Source organism: Python bivittatus, unplaced genomic scaffold (genome assembly GCF_059951505.1).
Source record: "Python bivittatus isolate LINGU-HERP-01145 unplaced genomic scaffold, Pbiv_v1 ctg000210_np1212, whole genome shotgun sequence".
Lineage (NCBI taxonomy): Eukaryota > Metazoa > Chordata > Lepidosauria > Squamata > Pythonidae > Python > Python bivittatus.
Genome location: NW_028277053.1, coordinates 3431174 through 3453491, shown reverse-complemented (window position 1 = coordinate 3453491; position 22318 = coordinate 3431174). Strand labels below are relative to the sequence as shown.

The 22318-nt window shown below is 44.2% G+C and overlaps 1 protein-coding gene and 1 pseudogene across 7 annotated transcripts in view; one reads left to right on the top strand and one right to left on the bottom strand.

Moving 5' to 3' along the window:
- The window catches only part of MEGF11 (multiple EGF like domains 11), a 408014-nt gene that overhangs the window by 140868 nt on the left and 244828 nt on the right, over window positions 1–22318 (top strand). For all 7 annotated transcript variants that reach the window (XM_088139201.1, XM_088139198.1, XM_088139199.1 and 4 more), the window contains exon 6: window positions 5072–5164. In XM_088139201.1, coding sequence (XP_087995327.1) covers window positions 5072–5164 — 93 coding nt within the window. The remainder of the gene's footprint in view (window positions 1–5071; window positions 5165–22318) is intronic.
- LOC148216143 (uncharacterized) lies at window positions 16878–17974 on the bottom strand (annotated as a pseudogene).

The following is a 22318-nucleotide window of genomic DNA, read 5'->3' as shown; positions in this document are numbered from 1 at the left end:
TTCTATTGTGAGATAAGAACCACAGAAACCCTTAAGCAGGCAGGTGATGGCCCTCCTGTTGTTTCAGTAGGATAGTTTTAAGAGGGCTATTTTTGGCAGCGGGACCTGGTCACTCTTGGGTCATGCAATAGCTTGGAGCTAATCTAGTTTTGCATGAGCAAAGAATGGCAGGAGGAAGTGGAGAAAAGAGATTGCAGGAAAGGCAAGGGGGAAGGGGGCAGAAAGAGAGGCAAGGGGGGCGTAAAGAGTTTTCTGGAGAGGCAAGGGGGAGGGGGGAGAGTGTCCAGCTTTATTTTATTATTTTTCCATCACGGGGGATTTAAGAGGCATCAGCCCACTAGGTGGCCCAGGCCAGGAAGTCAACTCCTCAGGAAGACTAAAATTACTTTTACTGAGTGGCTCTCATAACAGAATCTGGCAAGTCCAATTGTGTTGCTCCCCCTTGATATACTCCTGTGAATTAGAGAGGTGTCTGTCTGAGCCTCTTCTGAATGTTATCTGTCTTGTGAACTTAAGACATGTTTCATCCCCTTTTGCCTAGACAATGGTCCCTGCATATTTCCGTCAAGGTCATCTTCCTTACTCTCTACAGAAGGCAAAAAAACGAAACAAAAACAAACCCCCAAGCCTTGCAGAGTTACTATGGCAATTGTCAGCCCTTCCAGGTAGACCAGATCAGAAACCAAAGTCATGCATGCTAATGCTACTTTTATTAAAAGGTTATAGTAACAGAATCTTGTAAGTCTGAATGGACTTCCCCTCTTCCTCCCTTTATCTTCATGAGAACTAGAGAGGGTCTTGCCTGAGGATGCTTTCTCGGGTTACGGTTCTGGCCCAGACTCAGGTTTCTTTTATCTGACAGTTGTCTTGGTTGTGGCTCTTCCTTCTGTTCCTCAAGGTCATTCCTTCTACTCATTACAGTAGGAGTAACTGAGCCAGTATGGGATAGCAGTTGGGGTGTTGAGCTAGGACCAGACAAGTTCACCACGGAAACTGTCTGAGGTAGGGCCACTCCAGTTTCTCAGCCCAATCTACACAGGGTGGCTGCTGTTGGGATAAAATAAAGGGAGCCCCCCAACTAAGCTGCCTCAAGGTCCTTGAGGAAAGGTGGAATAGAAATCTAAATAATAAGACTTAGCAGTATATCAGTTTGAAGCAAAAAAGAAACACCATCCTCCCATGGAAAAAAAAATATCTGCCAACATTTGGGATGGATTCAGCTCTCATTATCTAGGTCTGCATTTGAAGCTCTTTAAAATCTGTAGAGCACCATATCAGTCTTCTGCAGTTGGATGGCCTCCTGAAGTATTGGACAATCACTCTTGGAATTCCCAGCCAGTCCTGCCAGACTCTAGAAATTGTAGCCCACTGTACACGGAGCCTGCTAATTTGCAGAAGGTGTACTAAGCATATGTTTAATTGCTAATTTCTATCCTCATAATAAGTAGCAGTTAATAATAATTACAGTTGGCTGTCCTCCTTTTTGAGACTTCCATGCAATCCTGCAGAACATGCTTTATTTTAAGCAGCTGCTTTAATGGGCTTTGGGGCTGGAAAGAGTCTGATGAGCTGGGGGTGGCCAACGTCGAAAGAAAAATGTAGAACTGGATTAATGCCAGTAGAGTGTTCCACTCTGAGATGCCTAAGAAGAGGTGTTTGCAGTTATAGCAGAGAAAAAATAATAAGCATTGCGGGGGGGCCATTCTTTTTACTGACTTTTATATTCCCCCACCCCCTTTAAATTCCACACTGAGGAATGGTGACCACATGAGCTTGAAAGCAGCCCGGTATCTCACGCGAAAGGCGTCTGCTTCCAAGTTGGCATTTTTGGCAGGATTTTGATGTAGGTCATTTTATTACCAGGCTCAAACCCACTTCTCATGCCAAGAATGCTAGTAATAAACTCATCGGCAAGGTCCTGGATTGTTCAGGAGAGATGATCCCGTGTGTGGTGGGCAAGTAGAGAAGGGTGAGCCAAGGAGGAGAGGTGCAGAAGTGGAACTCCAGTGGCTGGCTGAGGCAAGGCCCTTTTGCTAGGCAATACCACCTCTCTTCGCTCGCACGCAGGAGGGAACGTTATTTACTCCACCGGGGTGGGGGGATCGTTGATGGCGTGCAGAAGAGGGCAGGACCTGAGAGGAAAGAAAGGTGCGTCTTTATTTTTGTTTGGCTGTTTTGATGCAAGTAATTTTTATGGTTCCATTAACTGTTGAGATCGTTTGCAAAAGAACATTAGAAAAAAGTGCCTTGGGGAGCAGTGTATCCTATTATGTGGCATGCTAATAGAATGAAAAATTAATTAAAGTAAAGATTACAGCAGGACAGGCACTCTTACTTGCCTCCCTCTTCCTTCGTGGATGGATCTAGAAATGTGTGCTAACAGAAGCTTGAACTGAGACTCGCAACTGCACGGGTAGGGTAGAGCTGATCTATCAAGCCCCCAATTGCTACTTTTAGTCAGTTGAATAGTGAACATGCCTTTCTCAAGGTCTCTTATACTGTAGCTCATTCCCTTCCAGAAAAATGGAGAAAAAAATGTTTTACTGATAGGGAGATTGAGATCAGTTGAACAATGCTAGTTAATCCAGTCAAGGTCATTCTTGGAAGTTTAAGTTCTGATTCATCTTCCTCCTGCTTCATGCCTGCATCACCGTTAACAGGTGTATGTTTCTTTTATTTTCACAATACTAGGGTTCCCCACAAGAGATCCTTAGGATTACAGAGACCTGGGAACTCTCTCAAATGCTCAGGAAGGAAAAAAAAAAGCAGTAATTAAATGCTCAATAGAGTTACAGACAGCAGAGGACTTGATACTAGCTGCTGTTGTCTTGCGTATTCCAGCCATTAAACGTGCACATTGGATAACTGTTTTCTCACTTATCTGAATTAGCATTTCATAGTTCTTCCATTAGGAGGGGAGGAAAAGCCAAGGAAATTAATATTTTGTCAGCATTTGCAAATTTGGCCCTCAGTGATTCTCTGCTAATTTACTACTACGGTTTACTTTCTTCTCTGGTCGTCAAACGAGACAAGAGATTCATGACTTCTCCAACTTGTAGGTAGCAGTTCATTCAGATTGGGATCCTATGGATGGCTTTAATCCTTCCTGCTAAAATTCGCACTGGAAGCCCTTGGACCAGGATATAGAAGGGGATCGCAGAAGAAGGCAAAGGGTTAAAACCCCCCAGATCTTCCCCAACCAGAACAACACTTTCTGCCCTTCCTGTGTTTGTTTCAAAAGCTGTTGTTGCAACTGCTAATTTTGTGAGTTGTGGCTGGCTTAGCTTGGCTGGGAGGCCAGTCATCAATCAAAGCAGCCTAGATTTTTTTTTTTAAGCTGGGTTTTTAATGATTTTTATTGTGTATGGATATTTGTAGGCTGCCTAGAGCCCAAGTAGGAGTGGGTGGCATATAAATTTTTCAAATAAATAAGCATCCTTCTTTCTGATTCTGCACAGCTTCCTCATTGATTTTATCACTGGGCTTGTGTCAGCGTCACGCTAAACCATAGTTGGGCAACCCTAGGTTTGCCCGTGTTACATCCTTGTTCCGGGAGGTCCTTTGGCTCCCAGTTTCCTTCCAGGTGCAATTCAAGGTGCTGGTTATTGCCTTTAATGCCCTACATGGTGCAGGGCCAGGTTATCTGCGGGACCACCTCTCCCTGAGGGTATCTCCCTGCCTGCCCCACAAGATCGGATAGGGTGGGTGTGCTCCAGGTCCCTTCCCTGAAATTTTGCCATCTAGTGAGATCTCAGAAGTGGGCCTTTGCTGGGGCTGCCCCTACCTTATGGAACACCCTCCCCTGGCAACCCAGCAGGCCCCCACCCTTCTAGCCTTCTGGAAGGCCATCAAGACCTGACTCTTTACCAGGCCCCGGGGTAGGTGATGGGTGCCTGTGGGTGGTTGTCTGGGCATCGTGACAGTGCTGGGGTTTTCAGCTTCTGTTTTACGGTTTTATGGTTTCTATACTTTGGTTGTGAGCCGCCCAGAATTATGCTCGGAGATGGACAGTGATACCAATCTGATTTATCAATCAATCAATCAATCAATCAATCAATCAATAGTTAAGGGCTTCTGCTGGGAAAGGGTCAAAACAATTAGGATGTTGGTTGCAACTGCATGAAGCCCCACCCATTTTTTATATGGATCCCATGTGGGACACGCATAAAAAAGGTGGGCCTTCAATTCTATAGTCACGGCTGCTATATTGATGGGGAGGGGGCACTATGGATGCCTCTGGCCACAAAGAGGCGTTTGGATGTTTGCTTGGGGGTGAGACCTAGGTCAGTGGGGGCTGAACCACCTTTGCCTGCAAGCTTAGTATAAAGAGTAGGGAAGATAACCTTGATGGAGATATTCAGGAATTATGACATAGGCCGAAGGGATTGAAGTATTTTTTAAGTCCAGAACAAGAAGATAACGTTTGGAAGCGGTTCCTGCAGGTTCCTGATTCACTGGAATATTAGAAGGAGGAGGAGATGCAGCACAGACTTGCAAGTTTCTGTTATTAAAGCCAGTAGTAGTTTTAGCCTTCCTGTGGAATTGATTTCCTGGTCTGGTCTACCTAGTGGTAGTGGTCTACCTAGTCCCCATTGTCTCCAGATGGGGCTGCAAAAACTCTTACCAGGAATCAGAAGAACAGCCACTATAATTAGTGCTAACTACACTGGGACCTTTAGATCAATCAATGGCCTGCCTTGATTTTCAACTTACTGGGTTGTCAGGCTCTTTCAAAGATGGCTTAATCTAAATCACAGCTTATCAGTTGCCTTTTTCCAGGCTGAGGGTCACACAGCTTTTGAGGGGTATGCTGGAGGTGGCACTCCAAGGACTGGCAGGGGGGTCCATACCAAAGTTTTAATTCAAGGGAAATGTCCCAAGTGCCTTGGCTCAGGACATCCTGCTTGCCCTATCAAGCCATGTTGACATTTTTTTACATTTTCTGGGAATTAAAAAAAAACATATCGTAGCAAGCTAGGTTGCTTGAAATTGTAATAATAGCATATACGTATTATGCCAGGCTTTTCCGGCCCATAACACTGATGTAATGTATATCTCTTTCTGTTCCCAGCTCTCTGCACTGAAGAATGTGTCCACGGACGGTGTGTTTCTCCTGACACTTGTCACTGCGAACCAGGATGGGGAGGGCCAGACTGTTCCAGTGGTGAGTTGAAGAGCAAAGATGCCTCTATATCCCATAATTATGAAATAACCTGCCTTCTACCACAGTGGCTTACGTTACAGACAATAGCAGAGCTGTCTTCGAAATGGACTGTATCCATGATAAATCCCTTCCTTAAAATGCCGTGTTTCTATTTTGAGATAAGGATCGTTCCAAGAAAGCAGTGGTTCGGTTACTGTTTTATTCTTAGATACTTCCCTGCAAAGTCGTTTTTTACAAATGTCATCCGTGTACTATTAGTCATTCACTGTTCGGTGCCCAAGTCTCTTCCTTGGGAGCAGGCTGCTGCAAGGAAAACATTGCATTCTCACGCGTTGGGATCCTTTCTGCTTTCTAGGTGGGAGAATGGAATTCTGTCTCCAAAGAGAAAACTGGTTGTCGGTGTGATTACTGAATGCAACGTGGTTGGGCCATGAGGTTACAGTCGCTCATTAGCTTAGATCTATGCCAAGATCCTGGGTAAACCACACAGGCACACTTACTCTTCTCCTCTCCCTGTCAGTTTGAATTATCCCTTTTTCCAGTAACTCTCTCATAAGCCTCTAAAACACCTTCTACCTGGGCTGAGTCCAAGGATGTGACAGCCACAGTGAAGCACTGACCTATTTAAGGTCTCTGAACTGTGCAAGAGCTATCTTGAAGTTTCTCTTCTTGTGATCCGTGGCCTTACTTTCACAATCATGGCCTTGTTTTCCAAGGGGAAAAGGTGTGGGGGTGTGAGGAGGGGGGATGAAATTGTCTGATTCACCGCCAGCCACTTGGCTATTTCCTATTGAAAGAATCAGGTTGGTCTGCTGTATTCAAATCCTTCTTTTTCCAGAAGCCCTAATTCACATAATGCCTTCTTAATTAGCAAATTAGTGTATTTGCTGTCTTTGTGAGTTTCTGCTGAAGCAGAAGTCTAGTTGGCATCCAAAGTCAACATCGGTAGGTTATGCAAACTGCGACGATGTATCTGTCACTGTTATAATGGAACAAAGCTTGTTAACTCTGCTAGAACAGCCTGGTTCCAAAGGGGGGGAGAGATACTGCAATTAATTTACTGAGTAGACAGATGACCTCCAATTTGCACTATTGATCAGAAATTTTGACAAGTATCTACAACAAAGATGAGGATAATAGAATGATACTTCTGGGACGTTTTCCCCAGATGATTCATGCTGCCATGGCCTTTTGTGGTGGCCCCCTTGGTTCAGGTTCAGCTGTGAAGGTTGGTTGAAGTCATTGCTGGAGTTCAACATCACACATCTCTTCTCCACATCCAGTGTCGTTGTGCAGATGGGCTAGGTAGAGGACAGAGGAGGCAGAAAAGAGAGCTGCAGGGGGAGGCTCTCTTTCGGGGAAGCCAAAGGGGCCGTGAGGATTTTGAAGAAAGGAAGTGACATTTGGAGAAGTCTAATGAAGAAGGTACTTCAGCGCGTCTCCTGACTCCCTTCAGAGGAGCCAGATGGTCAAGCTGTTGATTCTTTCTTCAGCACTGGCAATAGGACAGGGTTCCCTATGATGCTGTATCCTAGCTTTCTGCTGCTCCCTGAGAAACTGATGACTCTCTAGAAGCGGTTGCTTGAGGCATTCACTGGAATTCTGAATTTCTGATCCCTGCACAAGTAGAGGAGCCAGTGTGAGGATGGTTGTTCTGATCTATCTAGTAGACGAAGATCCAGTTTGTCTGTATGGTAGTTGAGTTCACTCGTTCCTTCCTTCACTGCCATGTTCTGTTACCTTATGGTGCTCAGAGTGGCTTGCAAGACTGAATTTGCAAGGCTGAATTGCTTAAGCATCTTTTAGATATGTGGTGTGGAATATGTATCAGAGAAGGGCTGTACTTGATGGTAAGAGAGCCAGTTTGGTGTAGTGGTGAAGGTGCTGGCCTAGATACCAGGATACTATGAGTTCTAGCCCTGATTTAGGCATGAAGCAGTTGGCTGACTTTGGGCCAGTCCCTCTCTCTCAGCCCCAGGAAGGAGGCAAGGGCAAACCACTTCCAAAACCTTGCCAAGAAAACTGCAGGGACTTGTCCATGCATTGACAGCCAGCTTGGTCTAGTGGTGAAGGTGCTGGTGTTTGTAAACCAGGAGTCCATGAGTTCCAGTCCTGCCCTGGGCACAAAGCCAGCTGAGTGACTCTCTCTCAGCCCTGGGAAGAAGAAGGCAAGGGCAAACCACTCCCAGAAATGCTGGCTAGAAAACTGCAGGGACTTGTCCATGAAGTCACCAGGAGTGATGTCTGGCTTGAGGACCAAAAAAACAACAACAAAAGTCTCATTGGAAAACGAAGACCTCTGGGATCCATGCCCAAGACTTTATGAGGCTATATGTGATCCTGATTCCTCAGATTGTACACCAATGATATAGGAAAGACCACAGCCTCCGTGGCTAATGCTCTGTTGCCTTTTCAAGTGCGGAATCTGGGACCTTTGGCAGGGAAAGGCACATGGTTTGCTACAGGGCTGTACCCCAATTCTCCCTGCCTGCCTGCCTGCCTAACAAAAAGCAAGGCAGACAACACCTTAAGGATATTACATTTTCTTATCTTAAGAAAAGAAAACACACACACACACACATACGCATAAGAAGGCTGGAGAGAATGAAGAAGTTGGCATGAAATACTGAGTCGCTATTATTAGAGAGCTTTTAAAAAGCCCTCTGTAAAAATGATTATGAAACATTGGCCAGAAGTCTTGTTCTTCTGAATTAGCCTTTTCATCACCATCTCTTCTTTTTGAGATCCTTCATTTTTCGCCTACGAATACAATGGGCCCTTGCTTCATGTGCAAGATCTCAAGATTTTGGCCTGGCAGAAAAAAGAGAGTTTTGTATAACAAAACCTCGAGTGGGTGTAGTAAGGAGGAGTTGAATCTCTGGTGCAACTCTTTGGCCTTCTTTTCAGGCATGGCGCAAAGGTGGGGATTGTAAAGAGGGCCACAAGCCCAGGGCCAGGTCTATTGTTAGGTGGATCGCAGGAGTTCTTTCTGGTGGTGAACCAGCACCAGCAGGGACTCAAGAACCTTCCCCACTACACCTGAATGGTTCTTGCGCTGAGAGGGAGGGACTGGCCCAAAGTTAGCTCCATCTTCTCTGCATTATTGCAACTGGACTGGTCATCTGATTAAGCTTTGCTCTGAAAGTTTCTCAGAATGGCCCATTGTGCAGTAGGTATGGGGTCCACCTGCTCAGCGTAATGCTTATAGGAAGTCTGGCTGGCTGGCCAGGAAGTGAATGATGGCACTGTTGTCCTGGGGAAGGATGTAGGAAGGAACCATGGGAAGAGCAGAAGATCCTCTGACAGTTAAAGGCAGCTTTGGCAATCCCTTTTTCTCCAATTGATCCCACATCCCTGAGAGCTTCTGCACATAAGTGTGATTCAAAAAGGAACTCGAGAGCCAATAGGGGTAGTGGTGAAGGTACTGGAGCAGGAAGACTTAAATTCTAGACTCTCCTCAGCCTTGGAGTTTCCCTGGGAGGCTTTGGGCTAGTCCCTCCCTCTCAACCCAACAGCCACTGTGGGTTGAAGTGGTGAAGGTCTTGGACCAGGAACAGGGAGACTCAAGTTCTAGTCCCTCCTCACCCACAGAAGCTCATTGGCTAACTTTGGGCCAGTCCCTCCCTCTCAGCCCAAGGATCAGTCAGGTGTATTGGGATAGGTTCAGGAGTAGAAGCAGGGAGACCCAGGTTCTAGTCAGATAAATTGTCACTGGAGGACTTTGGACCAGGCCCTCTCACTCTGTTCAGCCTTTCTCACAGGGGGTTGTTGCCAGGAAGAATAAGATCTTCTGTAAGCTGCCTTGAGCTCCTGAAAGAATAAAAGGCAGGATATAAATCCAATCAATAAATATATAAATAAAATCTGAGTAGACTGGGAAATGCAAGGCCCGTCTGCTAGTTGTGCACAATTAGGGCAACCCCATCAAATGATTTAGGAAAAGGGGCTAACCGTGGAATACTTCTTTAAAATTTAAAGCAAGAGGATTTCCTATCTTAAATATTGTAGCTTTTAAAAGTAATTAGGAATATTAAAACACTGACAATGATGGAGGTAGAAACATTATTCATAACTGATATTTCCTCACTGGGCAACAATCCAATATATATCATTTATGAAAGGTTTGGTTTCTTTGGGTTTTTTTTTTAAGGACTTTCAGGAGAAGAACATTAGCCAACTCCTAAATTAACTGTTCCCTGGTAGCCTTTACAAATGAGACCTCCCATTAGCCTTGAAATCTCAGTGCACTCTTTCTTATTAAACAGAATTACTGCATTTGTTGGTCTTGGAGCTTTGAAGGCCTTTTACTATTTTGCAAGTGGAGGGCCTCCCTGCCTTAGGAGTGGCAATGGTGCTGCTCTTGAAGAACAGGCCATGACAGCAGAAAATTATAGTCCAGCCCTCTGTTTGGGGTGGACATTCTCAGACCATCCTAGACAAATGGCTGTCCAACCTTGGCTTGAAAACCTTCAGCGATGGAACCCCCATGACTCCAGGAGGCAGGCTGGTCTACTGCTGAAGAGCTCTCACATCAAGAAATTCTCCCTTATTTTGAATGTGGACCTCCTCCAGTAAAGCTTCCCCCCGTTGGTTCTTCCCCTCGGGCACAATGGAGAATAAATCCACACTCTCTTCTCTGTGGCAGCCCTTCAAGTATAGGAAGTCTGCTATCATACCTTTAGCTTTCTCTTCTTTAGGCTGAATATCCCCAGTTTAGTGAACTGTTCTTCATAAGATTTAGCCTCCAAGCCTCTCACCATCTTTGATGCTCTTCTCTGCACTCTTTCCAATTCCTCAGTGTCCTTTTTGTATTGTGGTGGCCAGAATTGGACACAGTATTCCAGATGTGGTCTGACCAGTGCAGCACAGAGCGGTACGATCACTCTCATGATCTTGAAAAGGTGGGATAGAAATGTAAGTGGGAAGCAGGGCTGGGCAGTGGAGGATCAGCTAGGGGAAAGGGTCTCTTGTCTGGAAGCCTTTCCTCCAAGATCCCTAAGCAGAGAATCAGGGAGATGACTAGAGGGAAATAGGCAAGAACCACAGCATAAGCAAAGGGGGTGCGAAATATTCCTTAAGTCCTGGGGAGCACGATAGCATTTGGAAGAGGCTCCCTGCTTCACTGGGTTATAAGAGGGAGGGGAGGAAAGGCACAGTCAGGTTTGCAAGATGCTGTTATTATAATCTATCTCAATAAAGCATAGCTTTAATTTTCCCATCGGATCGATTTTCTGATCTGGCCTGCCTCACAGGGCCGATACCTTCAAATGACAGAGCACCTCTGTAGTGTTAAGGAGTAAGGCTGGGAAGACGTCAGGAAGCCCCGTTTCTCCTGCTTGGACTCAGAAGATACCTTTGCTTGGTGTGGCTGGTGCCCCTTTGGGCAGGACTTGGGCGGGGACCACCTCTTTTCCTTGGACCTCATGGGACAAGCCTTGATGACCTTTGCTATCCCACTTCTCCTCATCCCCCACCTTCTCTGTGAGGTCTTGGACCAAAAATCCTCATCCAAGTATTCTTTCCTCCCTGTTGACTCAGCTCCTCCATTTATTTCTTCTCTGGTTTGTTTCCCTTAGGTGCATTTCTAAATTTTAATTATGTTAGAGCAGGAACGTGTTCCTCTTTTACTTTATAATAGCAATAATACAATCAACAGTATAATATTATACCTAGTTTGCATCAGAACATCCACTGAGAAGATTGCTCTACTTGTAGACCTCATCAGTTCTGAATGCAGCCTATCCCATTTTTTCCAAATATTAATCAATGACTTAAACAACATGAAAATTCATGTTTTTGAATATTTTAACAAAATATACATAATATACATCAACCATCTATTTATACTAAAATAAGCATTTTAATAATTTGGGTACTTCTTTTTAAAAATCAGTTTTGTGTCAATTGCAACTGGAGGAAAAAGTGATCATCTTAACACCGTCGATGTCAGAGCCCTAGCAGCAGAGCGCCATCAAGGGAGCAAGATTCACACAAAGTGTCACTGAATGAGCGGTTAGGGTGCAGAATCTTCGAACTGAAAATTCATTAATGGGGGGGCTCTGAATTCTTTAAGGGGGGGCACTGGGAGTGGCTTGAACCTCTTTTTCCAGAATGCAAAACTGAAGGACTAACATCCCCTTTCCCCCCCATAAGCCTGGTACTGAAACATCCACCCGGGGGTATCCACAAGGTATGGTCAAAAAAGTCAAGATGGCCACTGCAAGGGTGTGATCCAAGCTCTGCCTGTTTTTTATGAGTGTTGCGTAAAAAAGCAGATGGAGCCTCAGTTGCATCTTGACGTTTTTGACCGTGCCCTGTGAACACCCCTGCGTTCCTCTGTTCTTTGTAAGTGATATTTTGGCAGACGGCCTTTTATTTCTCAGCCTCCGATTGTTATCATAATTTATGATAGGCATTTCTCGAAGTATTTTCTTTCTGTGAATGACTAAACATGTTTCATTCTAAAATATGTATTCTTATATGCTTGTTGACATGTTTTGAGCTAAGGGCTACAGTGCAAAATTTGGGGAAGTGGAATGTCCAAAAGTCACTTCTGTCCTGGTCCATTCAGATGAGTTTGTTTTAGACATCTCAGAGAAGCAGATCCATCTTTACTAACTCGCACTAGTTTCTAACAGACAGAAAACTCTGCTCTTAAATGCCTAGCTATGCAATGGGTGTTAGAAAGGCCTCCGTGTCTTACTCGGAAAAAAAAAGTCAAAATAAAATTGCCAGCTTATGTACAGTTATGTCTTTATATAAATCCATGGTTCACCAACCTATGGAAAATTGTGAATTGATCTGGTTGCCACGTTTCAACAGAGATGTCATAGAGCTGGGAAGAAATGCAGATCCAGGAGTTGAACGATTTTCCCCATGGCCAAAAAGCTGGATTTTGCAGCTTTTTCTTCTTCTTGGGACTATGCTTCTATTTTATTTTATTATTTTTAATGACCTCCAAGGCACGTGGCTGGTGAACCCCTAATATCGCCACAGAGGATGAGCTGAAATTTTCAGTCTGTTTTTAAAAAAAAATGTGTTTGAAGTTTTAAAACGGAAAAGAATGCACTTTCTTTGCAGTTTGAGTTGTTTTAAAAATGCACAGTCAGAAAGATCCAGTTTTGTTTCCAGAATTCTGCAGCACTATCCAAAGCCTTGGTGGCGAACTGCATGAGTATCTGTCGTGTAAAATGTGCGGTGCTGCTCAGTGTAGAAAAGGGATGTCTTAATAAGGATATTGATGAATAGCATGGAGAGAGGTGGTGGTGGGAGACCCATTTCCTCCTCCTTTGGTAATAGTAACAATTGGAGTGAATGAAGTTGATCAGCAGAAGGTGGAGAACAGACACAAAGGAATAGACCGGACTGGAAGATGAATGCTAGAGGCTGACTGGATGTGCAACCGGGGGGGGGGGGGGGTGTCATTTCCTTTGCAAAGGGACGCGGGGAGCCACTGGCAGAAACTGAATACTGGGGCCGCTGCATGCTTAGCCCAACCCATCAGCGTCTTCTTGATGCTCAGGGGAGGGAGGGAGATTCTGCAGTTTGCCCAGCTGCCTCATCCTCCGGCCAGGAGCTGAACCTGAGAAGCCCCATGCTTCCGTTTTCTCTCCTCCAGGTTTTGTGCTGCCCTTGCAGAGAGAAAAAGTATGCATTGAAAATGCCCCTTAGTGAAAATAACTTACACGAGTGATTTAATTAGGAATTTTTTTTTGGTAAAAATGCATCAGTATATCTCTAGGCTGAAAAGGTGTGCATTCACTCATGCAACTGGACTTTTCAAAAATCCGGGGGGGGGGAGGTTTGAGAAGAAAGTTGAACTTGTGAGCAAAACAAAAACGCGAAGCAAAAACAGAGTGAAAAAGAAGGCTTCAGAAAGAGGCTGAATGAGGCTCAGCTTTCAAAAGGAAGCGTAGAGTGGTGGAAATGTTTGTAGGGCAGAATGGGGCAGAAAAAGTTCCCAAATTTTATTTTTTTTCCAGGCTGGAACGTACCTGAACATACTTGAAAATCTGAGATCTAAGAACTATGGCAAAGCGGGGGGAGAGGGTTAGGTTTAGGGTTAGGCTTAGGGCAGAGCTGGAATATCATTCATCCAGAGTAAGCCAGAAAATCTGTCTCTTGCTAAGAGCACCATCTTTGCATCTGGAAAGTTCTCTCGGGATGACCAGTGAAGGCTCTGGGAGGCCCTCCAGCCCTTGGCTCAGAGCACTGCGCATGCCTACATGGCAACCCCTTGCCAGGTTTAAAACTGTCCAGTATAATTTGTAAACCATGATTTATTAAAGTATGTGTGGATCCAGCCATGATATGATCACTAAACCATGATTGAACTGAACCAGGGTTTGTGAGATGCCTAATCCTATCCAGTACTGAGCTAGAGGGAAAGCCAGTGCAGAGGGATGGTTAAGGAGTTGATTAGACCCAGGATGACCAGGTGAGCAAGTACAGGTAATCCCCAGTTTAAGAACAAGGTCTGTCCTCAAGGTCTGTCCTTAAGTCGAATTTGTACGTAAGCCGGAAGAGTATTATTGTAGAACACTGCATAAGTAGTATTGGGTAATGAGCTCGAACCATTGTCTACTTAACTCGAATCATTGTGTATTTAACTTGAATTTTGCTACAATAGGCTCCGTTCTTAATTATGGGTCGTCCTTAAACCGGGCGTTCTTGACCCGGGGACTCCCTGTACCTGGTTCTCAGCTCTGCTGACATCACTGGGGGGTCATTGCAGGAAACGGTGGAGGAGGAAGGTGATGTTTGCTGCCATGAGTTTCTGGAGTAGGCTATAAATCTAAATGCATATCTTAAAAATAAATAAAGGTGGTTTCCTGAATTCTTGTATTAAATCTAACAGGGTTCTTGCTTCATTTGTAGTTATTTTTTCACAGTTCTCCTCCTCATTTTTTTCCCTAAATGCAAACAGTAAAATCCTAAATGATAACATCATTGGGTTATGGTGACCTACCAGTAGGACATAGCTTACCTGTGAAAATGCCATGACCCAAGACATTTGTGGTCCTGCCTTCCTCTTGACATAATTCCTATGGAAGGATTAATACTTGTCAAGGTCAAAATGACTTTTAGACAAACCGTTTATCAATAATGGGAGGAGGCCTATGCCGTATTTAACTCGATGTGACCTCCCATCTTTCTTTTACTCTATGCTGATTGCCATCTTTCTAGTTCTGCCCACAGGTCTTGCTTTCATTTTGCACCAGCAACCAGTCATATTTTAAGGCTTCATTACCGTAACAATCAAGAGAGAAGTGACCAGAGTTTTAACAAAAGCAGCTGTTGAATAAAACGTGCTTTCAAGACTTACATGAAAAATATTTGCAGGATAAAATTGATAGGGAGCTCCTCCTTTCAAAACCACATTCCTCTCTCCTCCCCGCCTTCGAGTTTTGTTCGTTTGGATTGTGTTGTTGTCTTTATTTGGGTTGTTCAGATGTAGAAGGAAAGGAGGGAAATCTCAGTGTGAAAGTTTTGTGCTCACCTGCTCAATTATTTCAGAGCAATTAGCTTTTAACGGCACAGCAGGCTGGTTTCTGACTTCCTACGGAGAGAGGCAGATCCAGTGGGAATATTCCCCTTATAGGCAGAGGGATCTTGTGGTTAGGAATGACAGACAGGCATTGATCACTATCAGCAAAACGATTACAGACATATGTCATTTGCATGATCTTCTGCGAAGCTCCCTTAGGTACAGAGGTAGCCTTTGTTGTGTGAGAAGTTGTGCGCCACGCTTGTTCTTAAGCACCGTAGAGTGATGATTGGACTTGATGGGGCATTTTAGGATTTGAATGTAATTATCTGGTTTGCATAATAAACCGGCTGGGTTCAGGCAACACACTACACATTAAACCTTAAACAACCTGAATTAACAGAACACAATTGTTGTGCCCAAACAAGTTAGCCATGCATGGCCCACCAACATTTCTTTTGAACCCCAGGAGGGGATGGGGCCATGCCCCTTCTCTTTTTTGCATTTGGAGGGGCTTAGGGGGCTAGCAGATCTGCTTTGGGTCCTGCCTACACCTACTCCTGGAGTTGGCCTTCAACAACGCATGCATTGCCCAGCCCAGCCCTCAAGCTGATGGGAGTTGTGTTGGAATTGACAATATATTATAACTTGACATGACGGTCTGATTCACACAACGTGCTGTAAGGTAATGTTGGGGTTCACATAACACATGAAGTACAAAGTCCCCAGCTCCGTTTTAGCTGAATCCAGCTCTGTTGTATGAACACAGCCGGTAAGTCATTCTGTGGATAGACTTTGTGTGTGACTCAAACTCACACTATGGCTTATTTTAAATTGATGTATCTTAGCCGTGTCTTTGTGTTTTGCCCAAACTTGGGTGGGAGGTTGGAATGGTTAACTCTCCCTAACAGCCTGCAGTCACTGAGAGGGATTATGGCTGGAGAAGTCTTGGTGTAGTCCCCATCCTCTTGTTGTGGTTCCCTTTTATGTTTCTTGCAGGCATGTGGGGGTTTCAGTTTAGGAACAAAGGGGCTACATGGAACGGTCTTGACCCTGAACAAACTACAGTGCTCTTCTAATTTTCTTTGAAATGCATATTTAAGAAGTCACAGCTGGCCAGCCATTCGAAAGGCGGCTGAGATTACTAGCCGGAAAGGAGTGGGACTTGCAAACAACTGCTAGGAAAAATTAGTCACATCTTCTGGAAATTATACATTTGTAAGTGCTAAGCATCTTATCCCGGACTGATGCTTAAATATGCTTAGTGGTAGGTACATTCATAGATAGATAGATGATAGATAGATAGATAGATAGATAGATAGATAGATAGATAGATAGATAGATAGATAGATAGATAGATAGATAGATAGATAGATAGATAGATAGATAGATAGATAGATGATGGATGGATGGATGGATGGATGGATGGATGGATGGATGGATGGATGGATGGATGGATGATACATCCTTCCCACACTGAAATTTACCAGTTTTATAGATGGTCTTTAGTTTCTAACGATATAATTGTGTATGACAATGTGGTGTATTTTTCCTAGAGGTAATATGACTAACCCCACTGCAGCAGTGAGGTTTGCCTTGAAGTTCACCTGTGTTGGCTTTGTAAGCAAGCAAAGTAGCTTCTGAGGTAGAAATCCAACAGGGCAGTTCATAAATTTGGGCAAAGAAAGGAGGAGTTGGGAGTATCCACGAGGTGGGGGTGGGGGTGGTATAAAAAGATTCAAGATGGCAACCATGGCCATGGGATTGTAGACCTTCCTCAGTGCACATGAAAAAGATATGGGGCTTTTATTATTATGGTTGGTCACACAGTCAGCCAGATGTTTAGACTGGATTTGGCATTTTTATCCTCTTATCGAGTCCTTCCCAAGGACCCGGGACAGGCAGATGTTGTTGTTTGATGGTGTTAAAGGTTTCGTTGCAGGATGGAAGCTGTTCCAAGTCAAGCTGCCTTTTGCAATTGACTGATGGTGATTTTGTCAATGCCGATGGTCTTCAAGTTGTGCTCCAGATGTTTTGGGATTGCACCTAAGGTGGTGGTGGTGATGATGATGATGATGATGATGATGATGATGATGATGATGATGAATGCATAACAACGTGAAATTGCAGCTGCCAGTTCTTTAGCTGGTGTTAGCCTTCATTCTCATTGACTCCTTCCCAAGGACCTGGGATAGGCAGATGTTGCTGTTCGATGGTTTGATGGTGTTAAAGGTATCATTGCAGGATGGAAGCTGTTCCAAGTAAAGCTGCCTTTTGCAATTGGCTGATGGTGATTTTGTCACTACCGAAGGTCTTCAAGGGGTGCTCCAGATGTTTTGGGGTTGCACCCAAGGCGCCTATTACTATTGGTACTTTCTTTGCTTTCTTTTGCACAGTCATTCTACTTCTATTTGCAGGTCTTCAGTTTTTTGGGTTTTTTTGTGATTTTCTCCAGTTCTTTCTCTTCTCTTCTGCTGTCTCCAGGTATTGCAATGTCCACTATCCAGACTTTTTTGCCTTTCTTATCAACAACACTGGGGTGTTGTTCTTGTTGTTACTGTACCCAACATGAAATCACAGCTGCCAGTTCTTTAGCTGGTGTTGGCCTTCATTCGCATCGAGTTCTTCCAAGAACCTAGGATGTCGTGATGTATCGGTGTAGTATATGTGCGGATCGAACAGGGTGGCCTTTTGTAACTGACAGATGGAAATTTTGTCGAGATGTCCAGATTTCCTAAGTGCCGTCCAAGGCTTTTTGGAATGGCACCCAGTGTGCCGAAAACCCCTGGGACCACCACTGCCAGTTTATGCCATAATCTTTCAACTTCAATTTTCGGATCTTGATACTTTCTGATCTTCCCCAGTTCTTTGTCTTCTATTCTACTGTCCCCTGGTATTGCCACAATAATTATCCACACTTCCTACTTTTCAACCACAGTTAAATCGGGTGTGTTACGCCTCAAGACTTTATCAGTTTGTATTCAAAACCCCCCTAATATTTTAACCTGCTCATTTTGAGCTACTTTTTCAACTATATGTTCCCACCAATTTTTCATTAAGGGGAAAAGATAATTTTTACAGATATTCCAGTGAATCATTTGGGTGACGGTGTTATGTCGTCGTTTATAGTCAGTTTATGCGATCTTCTTGCACGAGCTGAGTATAGGATCTACTGTTTCTTCTGCTTCTTTGCACAATCTGCACTTTGAATCATTTGATGATTTTTCAATTCTGGCCTTGATTACATTAGTTCGAATACCTTGCTCCTCAGCGGCCAAAATCAAGCCTTCAGTTTCTTTTTTTAATGTTCCAGTTGAAAGCCATTGCCAGGTTTATTATTATTATTTATTATTATTATTTCCCACTTTGTTAATCTTTTGATCAAGCCAAGGTGGCGAACATACCTAACAGTCCTGCCTCCTATTTTCTCCACACAACAACCCTGTGAAGTGGGTTGGCTGAGAGAGAGGGACTGGCCCAAAGTCACCCAGGTGGCTTTCATGCCTAAGGGAGACCTAGAACTCACCTTCTCCTGCCTTCTAGCCTGGGGCCTTCACCAGTAGACCAAACTGGCTCTCCAATTGTGTGGCTGTGGCCACCATCTTGACTTTTGTGACATACACGCACAGGTGGACCCCCCCTCATTGGGAAATAACCTGGATGTGTACAATTTAAGCATCTCCTTCCTTTGGCCTGAAAGAATCAGGTAGCTTTCTGCAAGCCACTTCCCTGAATGGCTTTGTGAAACAAGCTGTAGAAAGCTAAAGCAGAGTTTTGCATTTTCCGGTTCAGGGTGTTGCGGGAACCCACCTGAGTGTGTCATATAAACTAAGCCAGTGTATGTATGTATGTATTTATTAAATGTATATGCTGCCCAACTCCCCCAGAGTATTAAGCCATCTTATGGTTTATTTCCATGTGCATTGCATGCTAAGAAAACACAGCAATTGGGGTTTGTTAACTTGAGTTTAGAATTTAGTGTGAATTCAGTCTCTGTGGTGTGAAGGATGTGATGTTATATCAGCACGGATTGAGGAATAAAAAATATCTTAGGTAGGTGTGGCTCACATTTTATTGTGGCACCTTGGATGAACACTGCTGAAGAGCTCCTGGTGGTATTTAAGGACAGCATCTGTTTGCATCATCTGGATTTGAGGCCACTGGCAGCTCCATCATTTGGCATTTCAATGCAATGTTTGATCCTGCTGTTTGCAGCCTTTTGCAATCTTTCAGCCCATCAACTTCAGATTTTGAAATGACTTTAACTCGGAAGGCAAGAAATGAAAAATAAAGGAGATTTTCCAGCCGGTCGCCTTGGTGTCATCTAGGGCTGCCAATTCAGTCTGGCTCCCAAGCATTTTAATGTAGGGATTGTTTGCTTGTTCATGATGGCGTAAGGGGAAGCAAGTAACTGCAAAGATCCTTCATCAGAAGATGAGAGGGGCGAGGTGGGGGGGGGGAGAGAAAGAGGAAGAAATTTTAGGACCAGCCAGTAACAGCTTGGTCAGTAATCTGTACGAATAGGATAGTTTTCATCTGACTTCTTGGAACGAGCTGTCATTGAAACAAGGACCTATTTCATCTTTATCTTTGCTGTGCACACCCAGTAGCAAAAGTCAGAACAACCAAAGTAATGTCTCAGTGCAGTTCCATTGAGGGTCTGTCCATGGACATTTGGAGGCTGGGTCACTCTGAGCTTGGATGCCGGAAGCACCAAAGAGGCTCAAAATGACACCATCTTGACTCTGTTTGGTATAAGGAGGGAGGGGCAGAAGGAAACTGGCACGTTTTCAAGATTTCTGTTATCAGACCCTATAACAACAAAGCAGAGTCCTAACAGTCCTTGTGTTGTCTGTTCCCTGACCTGGCATACCCCAAAGGGCTGACAACGCCCCACTCTGCCTAGGAAGATGTATCTAAAATTTCTTTCTTGGTTGACAGCAAATCCTGTTTTATCAGTCAGAACAGGACAAAAATGGAAAATATTTTTTTCTGGCTGAACCGATGTTGATGAATACCCCCTACATTTGGGGATAGGAGCAGAACCCCAGTAAGCAGAAGGTGTAAGAAAATGGGTAGGATAATGTCACATATATGAGTGGGAGTAGCTTTTTTGGGGGGGGGATTATCTAACTTGGAGGGGAGAGGGGATTATCTAACTTTCAGACTTAGAGTTTGAAAGATTTTGTTGTTTTTATTCGTTTCCACCCAGTAGAATAGTGCAAAGAAATTAGGTCTGGAGGCCAGAACCTTCTGTCTGTTTCTTTCTTTCCATCAGCGGGATAGTTTTTCCCAAACTGAACAGAAGAACACATTTGGTATGTGAGGGAGAAGCCCGCAAAAGAAAGATTGAATTTGGAAATGGGCTGGATCAGCATGGGAGTTGCAGAGAAGAAATCCCCCTGCAGTCTGCTTTGATGCATGCCAGCTTCCTCTCTCTCTCTGTCTCTCTGTTTCTCTCTCATCTATCTATCTATCTATCTATCTATCTATCTATCTATCTATCTATCTATCTATCTATCTATCTATCTATCTATCATCTCTCAATCATCATCTATCTATCTATCTATGGGCCCCACGTTGTCTATTCAGGTGCTACTGTAAGGCTTGAAGAACTGCTTTGCAGGTGGCAGTTGTGGTCAGCAGGGAGGGAGGGTGGAGGTGGCTCAAGAGTTGTTTGAGGTCTCAGGTTGTCCACCTCAATTCATGAAGGCAGAAACATGTTGTGGCAGAAAATGGACTCCAACTTTCTTGTTTCCTAATCTGACTCATCTGCAAGGGCTTTAAGGCAGGAAGGTTGGGGGAGAGGCATGGATGGTGTGGAGAAGGAGACCAGGCAAATGATCAAACCAACCCTTGGAAAGCACCTGGACTTTCCTGGTTTGAAGATGATGTCTTGCTTCCAGCGGTGACGCGTCTTCTCATCTGAGTGGAGCCCTTTTATCTCTGCTCTGATGTCTGTGACATTTATGAAGCCAATCGTGTCACTAAAGGAACGTTTTGCTTACTGGGGCAGGTATCTAGGGCTGATGTCAGGAGCAACCGATCGTGCACGAGGTCTTGTATGGTGTTGTGCAGCCTTTCCAGTTGGGCACGCAGCAGTTGTGTTAAGGGTGCAATTTCTAGTAGGGAACAGCCACTAGCCAATATGGGGAGAAAATCCAGCGCTTAATTTTTTCTGGGGGAAAACACCACATTTCCGTAAGTTCGCTAGTACGAAGGAATGATTACTCATTTTAAAGACAATATTAGGCAACCACGGTCAGTTTCGAAATTTAATTAATTCTTTTCAGGGAACCATCCTTGTGGGGTGGAGGAGGCATAAAAATGACAAATACATAATTTTATAACAGTTCAACAAAAATTATTAGGTGCATTATTACTTTTTAATTACTGTACCAGATTTTAATCTTTCTCATTGTATTTATTCACTAAATGTTGTCTCTAAGACATTATCTGAGGGCTTTATTTTGACCATTCTCTAGGGCAGGGGTTGTCAACCTAGTTCTGTGGGGACGTTTTGGGGTTCCATGACAAATTAAGGGGACATAAAAGTTTTTCTGATGGAAATTATGCTGCAAATTAACAAGTATTTTCTGGAAAGCTCACTGCATGTACTCCAGCACACTGGCAGAGCAACAAGTCGTGGATGGCTTGAAAGAGTCCATTGGCCTAAGTCAGGAAGATCTGGGTTCAGATCCTGGCTGAGGTCTGAAGTTTCCTGAAGAGTTCCTTGTGTGCATTTTAATCTTCTCCAGTGGTTTGCTAAAGGGAAAAAGGGGAAAAATTCCATGTTTGCCAGCCTGTCCCTAGCTGATTTTGTCTGATTTTTTAGAAGGTAATTAAGATAATCCTGATTAGTACTTGGATGGGAGACCACTAGGAAATATTAGACCAGTAGGGAAAACTGAGATGTAAAAAAAATCCAGAAGAGGGCAGCGCTAAATTATTTTGGCATTGTTGCCAAGGAAACTACAGGAACATGTCCATCAAGTCAGCAGGAGTTGAACTCAGCTCAGCAGAGACTTTACAACTGCCCCTAAAGGGTGTTCATTAATGGCTTCCCTTCAGCTTGGTAGTAAATCAATGCAGTTACAAGCATTAAAATCTGGCACAGTACAGGTCCCGGGCTCTCTGCTAGTCAACAGTTTTAATCAGTGACTTGGCCAAGGGAGTTGAGAGGACAGTTATCAAGGTTGCAGATGACCTAAATCTGGGAGGGGTGGCTAATCCTTTAGAGGAGAAAAGATCCTAAAAGATCTGGACCGTCTGGAGCAGAAGGCTGAAGTGAGTAGCAGGAAGCCGTATGGACTCATTTACAGTGGTGATGGGGGCACTGTTGGAAGACTTGAAAGGCCAGATTAGGGATCGATCATCACAGAGAAAATCTGTCTACGCGGTTGCTAGGAGTCAAAGACGACCTGATGGCACGTAATCCATCAATCTGCATCTGGGTAGGAATATGTAAGACACAAGTATAGGATGGAGGAGACCTGCTTTGGCAGTAGCCCACATGAAAAGGATTGGGTGGGGGATTCTAGTGGGTCACGTGTTGAGCAAGATGCAACTGCTAAAAAGGCAAGTGGTCTTGGCGTGCATTAACAGGAGTCCAGAATCCAGGTCACAGGAGGGAATTGTTCCCCCTACTTTGTCCTGGTCAGATCCTA